At 55.7% G+C, this 17,686-nt stretch overlaps 3 protein-coding genes across 5 annotated transcripts in view; all 3 read right to left on the bottom strand.

The window, feature by feature from the left end:
• Tmem82 (transmembrane protein 82) overlaps positions 1 to 861 on the bottom strand; it is a 3,864-nt gene extending 3,003 nt beyond the window's left edge. The window contains exons 1-3 of the mRNA XM_031376964.1: positions 731 to 861; positions 483 to 555; positions 149 to 323 (exon numbers count right to left, since the gene is read on the bottom strand). Of these exons, the coding sequence (XP_031232824.1) occupies positions 149 to 323; positions 483 to 555; positions 731 to 818 (336 nt within the window). The 5' untranslated portion in view covers positions 819 to 861. The remainder of the gene's footprint in view (positions 1 to 148; positions 324 to 482; positions 556 to 730) is intronic.
• A 1,280-nt stretch (positions 862 to 2,141) lies between these two features.
• On the bottom strand, positions 2,142 to 6,563 carry Slc25a34 (solute carrier family 25 member 34). The gene is made up of 5 exons (XM_031376965.1): positions 6,007 to 6,563; positions 5,173 to 5,238; positions 4,942 to 5,094; positions 3,893 to 4,027; positions 2,142 to 3,255 (listed from the first exon to the last, which is right to left on the bottom strand). Exons 1-5 carry the CDS (start codon positions 6,424 to 6,426, stop codon positions 3,073 to 3,075), a joined length of 957 nt encoding a protein of 318 aa, XP_031232825.1. The 5' UTR covers positions 6,427 to 6,563; the 3' UTR covers positions 2,142 to 3,072.
• A 2,226-nt stretch (positions 6,564 to 8,789) lies between these two features.
• Plekhm2 (pleckstrin homology and RUN domain containing M2) overlaps positions 8,790 to 17,686 on the bottom strand; it is a 41,843-nt gene continuing 32,946 nt past the window's right edge. For 2 of the 3 annotated variants that reach the window (XM_031379347.1, XM_031379346.1), the window contains 12 exons: positions 14,527 to 15,381; positions 14,320 to 14,389; positions 14,099 to 14,189; positions 13,803 to 13,867; positions 13,393 to 13,481; positions 12,675 to 12,807; positions 12,239 to 12,429; positions 11,878 to 11,943; positions 11,070 to 11,229; positions 10,718 to 10,897; positions 10,525 to 10,641; positions 8,790 to 9,826 (listed from right to left, as the gene is read on the bottom strand). In XM_031379347.1, the coding sequence (XP_031235207.1) occupies positions 9,689 to 9,826; positions 10,525 to 10,641; positions 10,718 to 10,897; positions 11,070 to 11,229; positions 11,878 to 11,943; positions 12,239 to 12,429; positions 12,675 to 12,807; positions 13,393 to 13,481; positions 13,803 to 13,867; positions 14,099 to 14,189; positions 14,320 to 14,389; positions 14,527 to 15,381 (2,155 nt within the window). In that variant the 3' untranslated portion in view covers positions 8,790 to 9,688. Of the gene's footprint in view, positions 9,827 to 10,524; positions 10,642 to 10,717; positions 10,898 to 11,069; positions 11,230 to 11,877; positions 11,944 to 12,238; positions 12,430 to 12,674; positions 12,808 to 13,392; positions 13,482 to 13,802; positions 13,868 to 14,098; positions 14,190 to 14,319; positions 14,390 to 14,526; positions 15,382 to 17,686 lie in introns of those variants that run through there. The other variant, XR_004121166.1, reaches the window with a different exon arrangement.

Consider the following 17,686-nt stretch of genomic DNA (forward strand, 5'->3'; position numbering starts at 1 on the left):
AGGCCTGTCTCGTGCTACCAGGGAACAAACTGCAATCTAAGGTTTCCACCTGAAGGAAAAGGGGGCGGGTGGGTGGGTGTCACTAGGCCCTACTTCCCAATCCAGGGGATGGAAGAGGCCCAGAGTGGCCCCCACGCTGTCGTCTCACCTTGCCCAGGGACAACAGTGTGGATACAGCCCGGAGGGAGAACTCCAAGACCACGAGGGCGGCTACCCGGGCCCCTATCACGGTCAAGAACAGGGCCAGACCAGCCAGATGCACCATTTCCAACGAGGCCCATTGCGCTCGCAGCCGCTGCTTTTGGGGCTGCCGCTGGGGGTCACTGTGGGGGCAGAATGGGTGCGGACTGAGAGGCAGGGGTCCTGTCCTGGGAGGGATGCCAGGGCCCCAGCTCCACTCTCAGCCCTTTCTAAGAGAGATCAGACTCCACTCAGGGCCAACTGCCTGGGCGGGGCTGGGTGGGACCGACGTGGGCACTCACTTGACACAGGCCACGAAGAAGTAAACTTTCAGGAGACTGTTGAGAACCGAGACTCCAAGGGCCCCGATCAGGCCTGAGCCGGACAAAGGAGAGGGTGAAGGGGGCATTAGGATAGTCGGGGCGGAGGCTAAGTGAGTGCAGGGGGCAGTCCTGAGCCGGGCCCCCACGTGGATAGTGGGGCCCACCCTTGCACTCCGCCCACCCGAGAGAGGGACGGGGACCCAGGTGTGCATCCCAGAGGCGCTCACCTTGCAGGAGGCTGTCGAAGAGACTGGAACCCCACTCAAAGGAAGGGAGGTTGGGGAGCCAGGAGGACAGGGAAGGCAGGGAGAACATGGCAGCCTCCAGGAATCCAGCCTCAGCCTCAGGCCGGGTCTGCGCTGGGACAGACCCAATGATATCACCGGTCAAAGGTGTCTCTAGAGGACAGGGGAGGGACTAGGAAAGGGTCAAAGGCCTGGAGGCGGGGCCGGAGAGCCAGCCGCCTTAGATCTTCCAGCTTGCAGGATTCAGCGGCGCTGTCAGCCGGCAGCGCAGCCACTGCTGGCTTCCCATTTAGGCTTCAAGGGCAAAGCAGTTCTGGTCTGTACCCGCTAGACTTCAAGGCCACCATGCCTCCCGGAAGTCCCTTCTCGGCCAGCTCACCTGGCCTTTCCCCCTCTCAGGTGTGGCCGGCACTCAACCTGAAGTATGAGTTGGCCCTCTCAAGTTCTCAAAGCAGGGGTTCATCCCACAGCGCTAGGTCTTTTCAGGCTCTGTCTCTGCAGGCTTCTGAAAATTAGTAGGTCAGCTTCTTCAGGCCACAAGAAAAGAAGGGCTTGGAATCCCCTTAAGTCTCAGGTTGAGTGCGGTCTATCTCGGGGCCATACAGTTCCCCTTGGGTCCACTAGGTGGCAGTCCTCACCTGGGCAGGTGAGCTCTGCTTTCTGGGTCCTTCCTAGAAAAGGCTCGAGAGAGTTGAGGGTTTGGGGCGGGGCAGGGACAGGGAAGCCGAGTGGAGTCGCCAAAGTACACAAAATAGAAAACTTTATTGGAGTGTTCACCTGGAGTAGTTTTTCCCACTTGGGATGTGGTTAGCGAAGGTGGCTGAGGTACCTGGCCAACAGTGGGTGTCCACTTTCGTAGTAGAAAGGCTACTGGGTGCCTTACACACCTGTTCCTGTGGTGGAGGGTGGCTGCAGTCTGGAGAGAGGGCCCCTCGGTGACCCACGTGGACAGGCACCCTCCTCCCAACGCCTGAGCTCCTCTGGAGATACACAAACAGGAAGCCTGAACTCAAATACACCAAGACTGCTGCTGAAGATCTAATCCAGTCCCCCAGGAAGTGACTATAGAGGCCGAGCGAGCATATGCAATCCCTGTGTGGGTCCTATCCAACATAACTGGGTCTCCATCTCCCTACCCTCCTCCTCCCCCTTCTCCTCCTCCTCTCTTTCTCTCTCTCCCTTTCCTCCCTCCCTAACCCCCTTTTCCTCTCTCTCCTCTCTGGCTCTCATGGAATCCAGGCTGACCTCAAACTCACTATGGAGCTGAGGATGGCTTTGAACTCCGGGTCCTCCTGCCTCTACCTCCCTAGGGCTGAGATTACGAGCATGTGCCATCATGCCCAGTTCATTAGGTGCTGGGGATGGAACTAGGAGCCTCGTGAGCAGAGGTGGACAGTCTGCTGACTGACCTATGTCCCCCGTGAGCAGTGGTGGACAGTCTGCTGACTGATGTATGTCCCCAGCCTGAGGAAAGCTGACTTGTCTCCGATTCAGAGAAGACTCAAGGAAGCGGCTCACTTTAAAGTCAAGGAGAAGTCAGCCTTGGGCTGGGGGTGTAGACCACTGGCAGATCACATGACTAACAAGCCTAGGCCCTGGCTCTACCACAGCACCACAGAAAACTGAAATAAAAGCAAAGAGAGACGCTAACACTGCCAATACCTTCTTGAGCCTCCAGCTTTAGAAGGTAGGAAAACAGGTTTTTTTTGTTTGTTTTGTTAAGCCATAGAGGCTTCAGAACTTGGTTTGATAACTGGCCTTGGCCAACTAGACTCTAGGGACACCAAGGACTCCCTTGTGGCACAATCATGGGTCTCCTCACATGCAGTGGCCTCTGAGAGACACGAAGTCCAATAGTACTGATGTAGCAGCATCCTTGCTGAGAGCATTGTCTGGAGGAAGGCAGAGTTAAACTCCAGTCCTGGCTCCATCACGGCAAATGTATGTAGCTCCAGCCAGAGAGATGGCTCCCCTCAGTCTCAATTTCCTTATGCTGAGAGAGGCTTGTGTGGCCACACAGTGGGTGGGGGACTAAGGAGCCAGTGCAGCTCCGTGGCTCTCCTAATGGGAATCTTTACACGCAGGCACTACTGTGGCCATGAGCTAAGGCATGGTAACCCAGGGGAGAGAAAGGATGCAAGGGGTGGCAACTCGGGGCACACCAGTCCTGGGGCTCAGTGGATCCCAGTTGTCCACCATTCCTTGCCCCTTCCCCCTGACTTGTGGCAAGGCCTGACTGAAGGTTGCTCTGGGTAGCCAGTCTTACTGAAGCAGGCCATCACATCCACCCAATGCCAGGCTTGGCGGTGGGATGAGGGATGAGTCTAGGTGCCCTGGTGCTGGGCCCTTGTGGCCAGTTTCCGAAGTTCATCCCAGAAGAACATGCTAAGGATGGTGTGGGGACCCAAACGCAGGTAGGCAGGGCCTAGGCCCTTGTAGAGTGCCAGGGGTCCCTCCTGTTGACAGATCTTCACCAGGCAATCAACGAGGCCCCTGTACAGCTGGCCCTGGGGATAAACATGGGGGGAAGAGTTGAGGGTCCCAGATGACATAGCCAAGTGTGTCTGCTGGTGTCAGAAGCAGCACCTGGGGGCTGGAGAGATGGCTCAGCACTGGCTGTTCTTCCGAAGGTCTTGAATTCAAATCCCAGCAACCACATGGTGGCTCACAACCATCTGTAATGGGATCGAATGCCCTCTTCTGGTGTGTCTGAAGAGAGTGACATTGTACTTGCATACATAAACAAATACATCTTTTTAAAAAAAGCAGCAGCAGCATCTGTGCCCATCTGGGAGGATTATAGACTGTGATGCCAATCCAAAGGAGCCTTTGCCTGCAGGCAGATAGCCTCCTTCAGGGGCACACCTTTGTCCTCGCACTTCCTGTTGGCATTATGATAGGAAGGCCACGATTCCAACCCTGTCTTTTCTACTGATCACCTGGCCCACCTCAGCCAGGTCACTCGATCTCTCTGAGTTGATTTCCTCATCAGGAAACAGAATGAAATCCAGTCAAAGGCCTTGAGACTTGCCTGTTCATGTGTTGTGAATATGGTGCGTGTCCCCTGGCGGCTCTGTGTGTGTGTGTGTGTGTGTGTGTGTGTCCCGTGTCCCCCCATCTCCCGTTCCCTTCTCCCCTGCTCACCCTGCCAGCTCTGTCCACCGGCTGATTGTACAGCCGAGTGCTGACGACGTCGAGAGGGGTCATCACTGCAACCACGGCTATACTGCTGATCATGCCTCCAGCCAGGGTCACCAGCCAGCTGTCCTCCAACACCCACTGCGGAGATGGCACAAGCTGTTGACCCTCCCCATCACCTTTACTCACCCCTACTGAGCTCCCCCTGCCCCAAGCCCATGAGGGCTGGAAGCTGGGGTGGGTGAGCAAATTTGATATCTTCAGCCATTTCCAACTCCCGATGTCAACCCTGAATTCCTTCATGATTTTAGAGTTCACTGATGACCTCCCCAAACTCCTGTCGGACACGAAGGCTAGGTCACAACTACAATGGCAGCGCCAACAACTTTATTTTCTCCCTCCCTCCATACCATCCTTCCTCAAGCATGCACATTCTCTCTTGGTTGAGACAGGTCTTATTATGCGGCAGGGTGTTCTCCAACTTGCAATCCTCCTGCCTCCACCTTCTAAGTTCTGAGACCACAGGTGAGGATCACCATCTTAGCTGCAACCCCCCCCCTTCCTTCTCTTCTCCCTCCTCTCTACCCCTTTCTCTTTTTTCCTTTCCCATGTCCCCTGTCTTTCTTCCTTTTTCTCTTTTGACAGGGTCTCACGTAGGTAGCCTGGGCCTACTTTGAACTCTGTGTAGTCAAGGACCACTTAAGCTTCTAGACATCCCCCTGCCTCAGCATCCTAAGTGTTAGGAACGTAAGTGTGCCTCACCATGTTCGGCAAGAACAGGTTTTGTAGCCGGGCGGTGGTGGCGCACACCTTTAATCCCAGCACTTGGGAGGCAGAGGCAGGTGGATCTCCGAGTTCGAGGCCAGCCTGGTCTACAAAGTGAGTTCCAGGACAGCCAGGGCTATAGAGAGAAACCCTGTCTCGAAAAACCAAAAAAAAAAAAACAAAAAAAACAAAAACAGGTTTTGTTTTGGGCCCCACCTGTCACCAACCCTGTGTGAAAGAGGCAGGAAACTTTCCATGCCCTGTCTGCGTTGGTGTTCCTAGCTCCTTACCTGTCGATCCTGTACCCATGCCTTGGCAGAGGTAAAGGTGGCCAGCTGGGCAGCTGAACCCACTGTGACTCGGGGCACAGCCCCACCCACACCCCGCCATAGCCCCAGCATGCCTTGTTGGCGCCAGATGGTCTCCAGGGCACTCAGGACACCCTGTAGGGAGGAGATGGTGTGGGTCACTAGAGAGCTGCAGCCGCCTGCATAGCCTGGCGCCTCAGGAACATGTCTTACCTGATGCTGGTGCTGATGGCCCACCGCCACGGCAGCCACCGTCTGGGCCTGCAGCTGCGTCTTCACCTGTAAATACAGAGCGGATAGCAGCTCTAAGATAGAGCCTGGGGACTGAGCTGAGCATGTTTGAGCCCCAGTCCTGCATGGTATCCCTGACGCCCTACATCTGAAGCTCAGAGACAGTCTTGGTTGGCCAGAGCTCACTTTTATTATTTTAAAATTTGAGACAGTGTTTCATGTACCCCAGGCTGACCCCAAATGGGTTGCGTCACCATGACCTTAATTCTGATTTTCCTGCCTCTACCTCTCAAACGCTGGGATTATGGGTAGGCAGGCAGTGCCAAGCTTGGCTTATGTTGTTCTTGGGAACAAACCCAGGGCTAAGTACGTGCTAGGCAAGCACAATACCAACTGAGCCACATCCTGAGGCCTGGGCATGCATCTCGGTGGCTCCGGTTTCTTAAGGAGATCTTTGGGACTCTGTGTTGCCACTCTCAAGGACAGAGTGAAGCATTCAGTGCCTCGACCAGGACACAAACACCCTCTGCTCTATGGCAGCTTTTATTCTTACCCTGGGCCAGGCTCCCTAGGTGCAACCACAGGCAAGCAAGGACTAGAACCTACCTACTTTATAACCTGCTTCCTCTCCCAACTAAGGTCAGTGGGCATGGCCCCCAAAGAAGCAAGAGTCAGGGCGAGGGCAGATTCCAGGTTTGAGGCAGATATTCCCAGCGAACAGTCCCCTCCCAAAGTGCCCCACCCGCCCATCCCAGGGCTACAAAGTCCACTGGTCAGGTTGGTTACTCGGTTGTAAGGGAAGGAGAAGGCACTTACCAGGTAAGCAGGACTCCCCACAAAGGCTCCCAACGCCCCAGCCACGGCACCTGCCACCACAGTGCCACCTGGTTGCTGGGTGAGGCCAGCCTGGCATGCCAGGCTATAGCAGTAGAAACGGACACCATTCATGAGGCCCTGGTAGAGAAGGCCAGCAGCCAGCCCCTTCTGCAGGCCCCACAGCCCATCAGCCCGGGCAACAGCTGCAACAGAAGACACAAAGCCCCGGTAGGGCCGTGGGTAGGTGCCTGGGGCCTGCAGTTCCCCTTGCAGTTGTAGACGGGTCTTTACCACTTCCAGGGGATTGGTGAATACACAGGCCAGGCAGCAGGCTGAGGCACCCAGCACCAGATCCACAGCCGGGGACACCATCTCCCTCGCATCGACAGCAGGAGCCACCTGTGCCCTGGTCAGCTTCATGGCACAGGCTGTAGGTGGTCGTGTCTAGGCAGTCTGCACCCTTGCATGGCCATAGAGCTGGGGATCAAAGGGTGCCAGCGCTATGTCTAGAGGGCAGAGATCCTGCCACTGCTTGGAGGCCCCTGGTTGTCTTGGAACTCCACCTGCAGTTCATAAGCAGGGCTGTGGGAATCTAAACACACCTCCTCTGGCTCAGACCAATCCCAGCTGCTGCTGGCCAGGGCGGGCCTGGGCCCTGGGATCTGGAGGAAAGGTCACTTGTGACTGAAAGGACAGTGGGCAGGAAGAGCCAGGCTAGAGTAGGGAGGGCATTCTTCCTCGTCCTCTAGACTTCCTGTCCCATCTCTGGTCTCTGTTAGGCTCCAGCTAAAGCCCTGGGCTTGTGGTGACTTGGCCATAAGCACGGCCAACCAGCAACTGTGCCATTTCTTTCTTCCCTTTCTTTCTTCCCTTCTTTCTTCCCTCTCTTTCTTTCTTTCTTTCTTTCTTTCCCCCTTCCTTCCTTCCTTCCTTCCTTCCTTCCTTCCTTTCTTTCTTTGTTTCTCTTTTTGGTTTTTCGAGACAGGGTTTCTCTGTGTAGCCCCTGGCTGTCCTGGAACTCACTTTGTAGACCAGGCTGGCCTCGAACTCAGAAATCCACCTGCCTCTGCCTCCCAAGTGCTAGGATAAAGGCATGTGCCACCACTACCTGGTTAACTGTGCTATTTCTACCTCTGCCAGATTATAGCCCCGTTCTCTCTCTCTCTGTCCTTCTCTCTTTCTTTCTTTTAAAGGTTTATTCATTTAATATCTTTTTTGTTTTTTGAAACAAGGTCTTTCTATGTAATTCTGGCTGGCCCTGAAACTAGCTAAGTAGACCAGATGGCCACAAACTCCCAGAGATCCACCTGCCTCTGCCTCACAAGTGCTGGGATTAAAAGTGTAGGCCATCACACCCAGTTTTATAGTTCCATTTCAACAAGAGTAAACGTGTGTGTGTGGGGGGGCAGAGTCCTGCAGAGCCATTGGTGAGATTGTTCAGTTTCGTGTGATGTGGTATCTCATTCTTAAGGACTCATTGTGCTGCCCAGGCAGCCTTCAAACTCATGGCTGGCTCTGTCTGCCTCCTGCTCCCCCCCCCAACCCCACCCCTGTGCTGGTAGCACAAGCATCCATACCTGTTTTGTCTCTTACTTTTTTATGTATATGGGTGTTTTGCTTATGTGTGTGTGTGTGTGTGTGTGTGTGTGTGTGCCTGGTGCCCAAGGAGGCCAGAAAGGGTGCTCTATACTCTGGAACTGGAGTTACACATGTGTCTGAGCTACAATGTGGGTGCTGGGAATTGAACCCTGGCCCTCTGGAGGAGTAGCTAGTTCAGTGCTCTAACCACTGAGCAAATTTTCCAATCCCGTTAATTCTATTTTATTTTCAGACAGGGTTGCTCTGTGCAGCTTTGGCTGTCCTGGAACTATGGAGACCAGACTGGCCTGGAACTCACATGAGATCTGCCTGCCTCTACCTTCCAATTGGTGGAGTTAAAGGCGTGTGATATCACACCCTAAAAATACCATTGATGTGAATGCCTTTTTAAAAAAGACAGGGTCTCACTAAATAGCTTAGGTTATCCTGTATGTGTGTGCATGTGTGTATGAGGGAATACACACATGACCGACACAGAGGGCAACTTTGAGGGCTATTATTTAAAAAAGGGTTACTTGAATACAAATCCTGCTTCACCCCCAGTCAATGTGAAAACCTGGTGCCTAATGATGTATGCAGCCTGGATGCGCTGGACAACCCGATGAGCAACATCTGTGCAGGTTGCACACAGTATGCAAACCAGTGCATGTATTGAGAAACTGGACAAGTGCTTATTTATAGAATTTTCCACCTTCTGGTTTCTCCACTCATGACGGGCAGGTAAGCGCTGTGGAGATGGTGCTGCCCAGGAGGGGAGAGTGAGTCCAGAAGGGCCTCTGGGAGAGGGATGTGACAAGAGCCTGCTGCACGCAGTGAAAGGCGGTCCATAACCCTCCTGTGTCCCCAACTTCTAGTGCCTCAGCAGTGCTCACCCCAAACTGCAGAGTCCCCGTGTGCAATGAAATAGAAGAGCCCTGTGGCGGTAATCCTGGTGGTTCTAGCCATTTACCTTAACAACCAGGCCACCAGATTCCCTCTTGTGGTGGCCATGCAGGAAACAGGAAGGCACAGGGATTTCCAGGGCCTTCCTTCTCCAGGCAGCAGAGCCCCAGAGCTGCCAAGGCCAACCTGGGGCTGATTTTTCTCTCTCCCTTCCTCCCCTCTCTCTGTGTGCCCTCCCAGACAATAGAGATGGGGGGCACTCCTCCACCCTCCTCACACTAAAAGAGGGTCAGTGACACGTCTCAGCAATATAACATCAATTTTATTTTAAAAAACAAACCGCAATCCACCTGGCCCGTCCCTCGAGGGACCTAACAGAGACCTCAAGAACGGCCAGCTCTAGCTGAGCAGGGGTCGGTCGTCAGGTGTCAAAGATGCCACCGCGCTCATGGGCTCTGCTCCTCTCTCAGCCTCTCTCCTTTGCTCCCGGCAAGAGGAGCCAACGGATCCCTGGTCCTACAAGCTCTGCTGTGTTTGAGGAAGAGGGGCAGGGCTGTGGACATGCAGGGCCCCCTGGCAGCCATGGAGCGTTCATGGAGTGCTGCCTGCTGGCTGGGCCCAGGCTGCGCGAGCGCGAGGCAGGCCGCTGCGCGAGGCAGGCCGCTGCGCGTGGGGTGGATTTGTGAGAGGGGGCATGCACAGATGGATCTCTAGTGTTCACCTTTCCCTGTGTGATGGGGACAGTGTTCAAAAACGAACAAGGGTAGCCGGGCACTCAGGACCCCCAGGGGGCCCTGACCATCCGCCCAGGCCCCTGACCCAGAAGAGGAAGATGGTACACCCACCCACCTTCCCGGTCTCTTTGCTTCTGCTTAAATGGATGCTGTCGTTCTCTCCGTCACCCTGAGCAGATGGTGAGGACTAAAGTGGTGGCCAGGGGACACCAAGTGTCCTCAGAGCCCACAGGGCTCAGACCTTCTGCCCCAGTGACTGCTAGTCACTACCGTGGGGCAGGATGCCTATGGTGCCAGGCGCTGACTCTGAATTCCTGCCTCGAGCCACACCAAGTGGTTCTGCCGCCCCCAAGGCAGCAGTGGGCTGCCGACCCCCGGCCCTGAAACACCATGGTGGCACACCGCAGCATAGAAGCCCGGTCAGCCCGCCTCCTTCCTGTCTGCCCACAGTGCTGCCTAGCCACGCCTCAGCACCAGGGGTCCCGGGAGGCCCTGCCGCGGCAGAGGCTGTCGCTCCGCTGCCAGGCGCTGTGGATGAGGCTCAGGGCGTCTTCAAATTTCTGCTTGATGGAAGCTTCCTGGATGGCCTTGTGAGGAAGGTCTACCTGTGTTTGGACAAGCAGAAAGCACGAGGGCTGCAGGCTGCTCTCCCAGGAGTCATGGACGACCTTCAGGGCCCTGCATACCCCTTTGGGAACACCTTCCATGTTTCGAGTTTCTCTCCTACTCCGTACACAGACCCTCAGGCTCAGCTCTCGGTCGACCTGGAATTCACTAGGTGAGGGGATCTGTTCTTGACTGTTTTCCATCTCTGGCTCAGTTTAGAGCTGCCCCAGAATGACAGCGTGCAGGGAGCACCGAGCATAAAACAGTTTCTCTCCTGGGCGTGGTGGCACATGCCTTTCATCCCAGGAGCCAGAGACAGATTTTTCCCTGTAAATTCCAGGCTGGCTAGAGCTGCATAGTAAGTCCTTGGCTCAAAACCAAAACCAAAACCAACCAACCAACCAACCAACCAAACAAAAAAACAAAAGCCACTACTTCTCCAGGGCTGGAAGCTCCTCCAGCTCTGGGGTGGAGGAGGGCCTGTCTGCCGTGCATCTCACCAGGCCCACCAAGAGCCCCACAGTGACGGAGCTCAGGCCAAAAATAGCAGCTCCTGGTGGTATTTTTAGTTTTGACAGACACGTTGACAATGGGGCTTGCCTCTTTGACCCTAAGTTTCTGTCTGTCTAGAGTTGTTGGCAAACTGCTGTCCCCAGTAGCCTTCAGGCGAGGCCAGGTCCCAAGAACAGCTAGGTACCTGATAGATGGCTTTCCACCCAGAGCTCAGGGCAGTCAGGAACCGGTCCAGCTCGGAAGTGCAGCTCAGGTAGATGACCCAGGGCTGGAGCAGCTGTGGGCTATCCTGGGAGAACTCCTAAGGGCAGGAGGTCCTAGGTGAATATACGTAGATTCCTTGGGCAGTACAGGTGCCCCCATTCCTGCCCACTCACCAGGACACAGTACTCCTTGCCCAGCTCTGTGGAGATGGCAGTGACATCTGCCAGCCTGGCTGTGCCCAGGGAGCGAAAGAAGCTGGTTTGGCAGTCCTCGTGGCATGTGAAGAGGCGGTCCTCGGTGATCACCAGACAGCAAGGGATACAGGGGCTGGGAGCTATGCCCTGGGGTATGACCTGGACAGTGGCAGAAGGGGAGAGGGGCAGGTTGTTTCTTCAGGGTGGCCTGCACCAGGACTCTCTTGTAGACTCTGCCTTAGTAGTGTAACAGGGTTGCGAGAGGAGGGCGTGGTGGGGGGTGGGGGGTGGACCAGGCTGGGTAGATGATGGTGGACACGGGTGAGCTTACTCCTTTGGACACGGCCTGGCAGAGATGTTGCATCCAATCAGCCATCTCAGTCTCGCTGTCGGCGCTTAGCTCCAGGCAGGGCCGGTCAGCCAGAATGACCTGGAAGGCGTGGGGCCGATCCGTGGTGTTGGATCTCCGGCAGCCACCGCACTGTTCCCCACTGGGCCAGAGGAAGAGGGTGAAATGGGAGGGCGGAGGCAGGGGTGGGAGACCCTGGGATGGGCTGAGGTGTGCAGACACTGGGCCTCAGGCTCTGGGGACGTTTGCATATGCTTAGCTAGCCACCCACCGTTTTCGTGTATGTGTAACAGCTTTTTTTTTCTTTTCTTTTTCTTTTAAGACAGGGTCTGAAGTAGCCCAGGCTGGTCTGGAAATTGTTATGTAGCAGAGGGCGACCTGGAACTTCTGATCCTACTGCTTATTATATCTCCCACTCTCAAACTGAAGTGAGCACTTTATCTGACAACCTCCAGAACTACCAAACCCCCTGGGCGTCCCAAAAATGGTGAGGAAAGATTACAAAGCCACTCACTGCATTTGCTCAGAACCAGTGCCCGCCCACCCATTTCCTGGGCCCCTCTGCCTCTCATTGGCTGGAATTCCTGGGAAGGGGTTTCCTTCTCCAGGCAAAAGGGTCCTGCCTCCACAGCTCCTCACAGCTTGGGAAGCCCAAGGCACTGGTGAGGGTTACTGGGTAAGGCGAGGAGAGGGACGGAAGGTCAGCGGACTCCAGGTTCAGGCTCAGCTGACCTCCAGGCAGGACACCTAGCCATGACGCCGGCACAGTCCCTCTTTCTGGGACACTTACCCCATGTTCACGGAGAGCAGGGGGATGACGTCCGTGCGGTCAGGATACTGGTAGAGGATCCCATTGCTACGGGGTCACAGTTACAGTGAGGTGAGGCCTGGCTAAGAAGACCCCAGGAATTCCCCATATACTACGTGGGAACCAGGGACCTGCTCTCTATGGAGGGGGTGGGGAAGGAACCTGAACGTGGCTGTGGAGAACATGGCCCCTGGAAGTCCTGGGCCCAGAGAACTGGCTGTATAGCGAAGCTCTATATCCCTGGGTGAGCCTAAGGCACCGTGGAAAAGGGAGGCACCGCCCTTGGGCCTTTCCCGCTAGGGACTTGACACGTGCCTGGGCCCACGGCTGCTGGGGCTCCCACCTGAGTACCACGAAGCAGGCCTTCCAGTGTTCCTTGCCCAGGTAGGAGGTGCTGGCCTTGTAGTGTAGCATGCCTTCTTTGGTGATGGTGCCCTCGGCGGGTGAGCACTGACAGGGAACGGGGCCCAGGGCCTCTTCCATGGGGTCCTCCCAATGCACAAGCCCGTAGAAATGCACAGTTACAGCGGATGCCTGGGGGTGGAGGGGACGGACAACAGAGGTGAGGCCAGGCCTCAGCTTGCCCAGAACCCAGCCCCGGGAACGGCCGCTGTGAGAACAAAGTGGCCTCAAGACATAGCCAAGTGGACAAGAGCATAGGACCTAGAGGAGGACAACCCTTCCCAGGTGACTGGGAGATGCCCCGGACACTGTGTGTATCAGCTAGGCTTAAGGCAGACCACTGGTGCGTCACTGGGGTGTCCTCACCAGCTACTAACCTCACATTTGGATTCCTGGGCGACAAATTTAGCCAGCGCCAGCTTCTCCATGGTGGCATCAGTCAGGATGCTGGGGTAGGGTGGCTCCCGGCAACCTTTGACCATGGCTGACTTCAGAGACGCCAAGAAGAGCCTGTTCAGGGAGTGTGGTTTGCTGTCAGAGGCCGGGGGACAGGTCCTTGGCAGATAGGGCTTTGCCCTGAGAATGCCTGACCCAGAGAGCTCACGTAAAGTAAGCTGAGGCTGAGGGTGCTGGGCAGCAGTAGGCATGCCGGGGTCTGGCCCTGCATCACTGCATGGTACCCAGAAAAGGCCTGACTGTTCCTAGTGTCCAAGAGGCCTTGGGCTCTGACAGTAGGCTACCCAGACTGCCGGGAAGTAGGACCTGACCACTCCAATCGGTACAGAAGGGACCTCATCACATGGAATTCCCATGTCCCTAGTCCAGGACACACCCGGGACAGCAGCCCAGCCTTGTGCCTCCCCTCCCATCGGACCTCAGACCAGCCCCCGTCCTCTCCGTGGGTCCTGAGGGGCTGAGGTCACCTGAGCTGACGTGAGTCAGTCGGTCAGTGACTGTCCACTTCCCTGCCTCTCTGAGCAGACCGCAGGCTCTTGGGGGGGAAAGACTGGTGTCTCCTTCTACCCCCCGCCAGGGCCATGCCCATGGCAGATGCTGATTCTCCTGTCCTGTTGAGGGGCGGGGGCTGACACTCACTCAGCCAGGGCCACGTCGGCCGTGTCCAGCAGAAACTGCTTCCTGCGGTTGGTGCACACCAGCTTGACGGTCTGTTGGTCGAGGCCAACCTGCCAGAAAACACACGGGACTTGGCCACTGCCTGGCATAAGGGACATGCTAAGGGTGGGCTGAGATTGGGAAGGGAGAAACCACATGTTTGGCGTCACTACTAAGAAGGCCTCTGACCAAGACTGGGGTCTGGAGGAGTTAGGGGAGATGGGCAGAGATCTGGTATGGGAAGAGGTGTCTTCGCCCTTGACTCTTGTCTCCAAGCACATGTACCTCTGTGGGTGTTGGCGCCTGTTGCCTATGCTCTACAGCTCTGGGCAGGGGTAGCCTGAGAAGCCCCGTACTTAGATGGGTACACCAACTGCAGAGGCTGGACTCACCGACACATAGTCAAGTTCATTGTAAGAAACAGCCTCTTCCACCAGGTATGGCTTCTCTGTGGCCCCTGAGAGAGGAGACCGGGAATGCCTATTACCCTGGCTGGCCTCTTCCCCTCCCCCAGCCCCATTAGCGAAGACCCAGCCCTCCTTGCCCTGCAACAGGAAGTGACAGTGTAGCAGAATGACAGGTAGGTAGGGTGCTCAGCCCAGCTAGCAATACCTCCCTCCCTTTCAAGCTACAGTGGGGGTTGGGAAGGAGCTCAGCCCCACCCACCCTGGCCTGGGGTGGCAGGCACCTTTCCGAAGCAGGTAGACATAGCAGTCTGTGAGTAGCACGTAGAGCAGCTGCAGATTACCCTCCATGTGCCCTGTGCTCATCCGGATCATCTATGGGCCGAGGCAAACCGCGGTCAGTTTGGGTTCCCGCCCCGTGGGACCCGCATGCGCACTCAACAGCGTGGGTGACTCAACCCGCCTTTCTGTGCCGCTGGATGGATCCCAGGTTCGGTAGACTTACTTTGAACAACTGCTCTTCGTTTTCTCGAAAGACGTGGATCATGAGGAGGAGCAAGTGGTTATTGTCTACTCTGTGTCAGGAACAAGGGTGGGGAGGGGCAGGGGTCAGGTCAGGTCAGGCAAGGAGGTCACCCTCCTTGCCACCCGCCACAGCAGGCTGGACCTTCAGTCCCTGCGGGATCCCTGCTGGATCTTGCACAGCCCTCACCTGAACTCTGAGGGGTGCGTCATCTCTGAAGGGCTACCCTGGCCCTCGTCTACCCCGGAGTCCTCAGCGCTGCTCAGACAAGGACTGGGCTGGTCCTGCTTGAGCTTGCAAAGAGCCTCCTGCGTTCCAGGCTCCGGCTGGGACACGGGTTCAGGCACAGGCTCCTGGCTGACAGGCGGCAACTGGCTGTCGGGTTCCTGAGGCTCTGGCTCCTGAAGCTCTCCTTGCTGGTCCTCTAGGGGCTGAGATGTCTGTCCCTCTCCTCTTCTTCCCTCTTCTTCTTGGAGAGCAGCCGCAGGGCTACCAGGAACATGCAGCGGTTGGCTAGGCCCTGGAGGGTCATGGTGGCTGCCACCTGGTGCAACAGTACTTGGACTCTCGACTGTAAACCGGTAGAAGTCCATGGGGGCTGGAAGCCCCTCACTAAAGTCGCAAAATGGTGGTTTCTCCGGGGCCTCCCCGGGAGAGCCGGCCCGAAAGGACTGATCCGGAGGATCGACATGGGAGCCCCAGGTGCTAGGGTCCAGCTGCCCGTGGAGCTTGTCAATGACCTTGCTCAGGGGCTGTCCTAGGCACTCCATGGAGGTGTCCTTCATCTCGGGGATCAGCAAGCCCATCTGGCTGAGCTCGGAATGCTCGCTGCTCCCAGCTGTACTGCTGGGCCCTTCCCCGTGCTCCAACGAGGAGGCAAGTCCAGTGTCTGATGAGTCCCTCACCAGGCCTGGGGTGCCCACAAGTCCGTCACCTTCCCCCTGCTGGCCACATTTCTGCTGGCTCAAGGTGGGGTGCGGCAGGCTTGCTTCCTCGTCCAGCTTGGTCTTCTTCTTCTTGCCAGGCTTCTTCTTCTTGGTGACCCTGCAACCCCGGGAAAGGGAGGGAGGTGACACTCGAGTACCCACTGAGGGGGAATGGGCTGGGTCACAGAGGCAATCCCCAGGGTGTGTGGTCTCCCGCAGTGCAAGGTAGGAAGTTGAAAGTGTCCTGCTGCTGGTCGGGGGGGGGGGGGGGGGGGGGGGGTGCGGCAGGCCAGTCATGAATGACCCCCGAGCAGGCCTACAAATTCTAGGTGATAGAACTGAGAGAGCAGCCAGGCCTGCTGATAAACTTAATAGTCCCAGCACCCAGGAGGCAGAGGCCGGAAGATTGTGAGTACAAGGCCAGGCTGGGCTACTGAGCCAGACACCATTGCAAAAATAAAAAGAGAAAAATAAAGTGAGCTAAGCCAGGCCTGGTGGCATAAACTTAACAATCCTAGCACTCTGGAGTCAGAGGCAGGAGGACATTTGAGGCAAACCTGGTCTACTTAACAAGTTCCAGGCTAGCCAGGGAAGGCTACACAGTGAGACATTGTCTCAGAAGACAAAACAGAGCAAAAGGAACCCTAAGTGAGCTAGCTGCACCTGTCCAGGACCCAGACCTAGGCCACGGTGAGCTGGAGCCATGCCCGTCTACTCCATGCTCCCCTTAGGATCTGAGCAGCAGGCCTTTCCATTAGGTAGCACTGTCAATAGCTGATATGCCCAGAGATGCCTCAGAGTTTTAGGGGTCACTGTGAACAGCTGATATGCCCAGAAATGCCTCAGAGTTTTGGGGGTCACTGTGAATAGCTGATATACCCAGAAATGCCTCAGAGTTTTCGGGATCATTGTCTTGGCCCTATTCTTTGGTTCCAAGATGGCTGGGATGGGCCTGGCTAAGCCACTTCAGGTCTGAGTTACTACAGTTGCTGTGTAACCAGCCTGAGAGAAAGTGTATGTGAACAAATGTGGATGAGAGAGAGAGAGAGAGAGAGAGAGAGAGAGAGAGAGAGAGAGAGAGAGAGAGAGAGAGAGAGAATGAGCACAAGTATGGATGTGTGTGAGAGAGAGGGGTATGAACAAATGTGGATGCGTGAAAGAAAGTGTATGTTTGTATATGTATGTGTGTGTGACTGTGTGTTTATGTGTGTCCCAGGCCCAGACCCTAGAGAGTAATGCTCCTGCCTCAGACAAGTAGGTATGACAGGATAAGGGGTGTCTCTTCAATTGATTTGGAAAGTTCTCAGAGCAGGCCCAATACAGGTCAGAGAGCTGAGTGGCTGTGACCAAGGGTCCCTCCTCTATCCTTTGTACACTCCTGTCCATGTGTCAGAGACATGAACCATGACACAGGTTCAACTAGAACCAAAACTAAAGAGATCTCAGAATATCCACTGACTACCCAGCCCTGGGAGGCTGGGGCAGGAGGAGATCCAGTTTAAGGCTAGCCTGGGCTTCACACATGTGCAGTGAGACCCTTTCTTACAAAACAAACAACAAAACAACTCCTGGGAAGAAGTCTGACCTGAAGGTGGGTTTTGGCCTTGGACGGGTTAAACACAACGCCCCGAAAGCCAGTCAGTTATGGCCGCTGCCTTGACCAGCCTCCTCCAGGGCTTGCACCTTACTCCAGGTTGGATGCTTGTGCCCCTCTCAGTTCATGCTTGGGAACCCTAACCCACCAGCGATGCCACCAGGAAGGGGCCTGTGGGAGGGGCTGAGGTCATGAGGGTGACGCCCTCTGAGTAGGGCCTCGGTCCTTACAAAAGCACACTGAGAGAGGACACTACCTAGACATGGCAACACATGGAAGATGGACGTGTGAGAACATGGAAAGGTCCTTCCAGGAACTGTGTGTATGACACCCTCCTTTCAGCCACCAGAATAAAGGCCTGATGCGGCCTGGTGAGATGGCATACGCCTTTAATCCCAACACTCGGGAGGCTGAGGCTGGAGGATGTCCTTGAGTCAAAGCCAGCCTGGTCTCTACAGTTGAGTTCCAGATCAGCCAGGGCTATATACAGAGAAACACTGTTTTGGAGGTTGTGCACGGGGGTGGGGGTATTCCACTGTCCTGTTTCTGCCACCTGCTCTACTTGGTTACAGTACCTTGTATGGGACACACTTCTGATCCCAGTGGCCCAGAGTATTAGGAATGGGTCTGGTGCTGTGTATACAAATGCTAAATCCTGGCCCCCAAGGTCTGTTTACAATCCCATGAGCACATTCTCACATACACTAAATGATGTTGTATAAAGTTTGCCTGCTAATCTTCTCTGACTTGTAAATAAAAGTGGCTACAGCCAATTACTGGGGAGAGGAGAAGTAGGCTGGGCGTAGGTTACAGGACTGGGGGGGGGGGG

Source organism: Mastomys coucha, unplaced genomic scaffold, assembly GCF_008632895.1.
Source record: "Mastomys coucha isolate ucsf_1 unplaced genomic scaffold, UCSF_Mcou_1 pScaffold18, whole genome shotgun sequence".
NCBI classification, from domain to species: Eukaryota; Metazoa; Chordata; class Mammalia; order Rodentia; family Muridae; genus Mastomys; species Mastomys coucha.

What these genes read in the sequence shown, in the direction of transcription:
- Slc25a34 (XM_031376965.1), bottom strand. Translation starts at nt 6,426, where the DNA reads ATGAAGCTGACCAGGGCACAGGTGGCTCCTGCTGTCGATGCGAGGGAG. An exon ending in GCCATCAGCACCAGCATCAG is followed by an intron (nt 5,095 to 5,172) that starts GTAAGACATGTT and finishes TCCTCCCTACAG; the next exon opens with GGTGTCCTGAGTGCCCTGGA. An exon ending in CGGTGGACAGAGCTGGCAGG is followed by an intron (nt 3,256 to 3,892) that starts GTGAGCAGGGGA and finishes GTTTATCCCCAG; the next exon opens with GGCCAGCTGTACAGGGGCCT.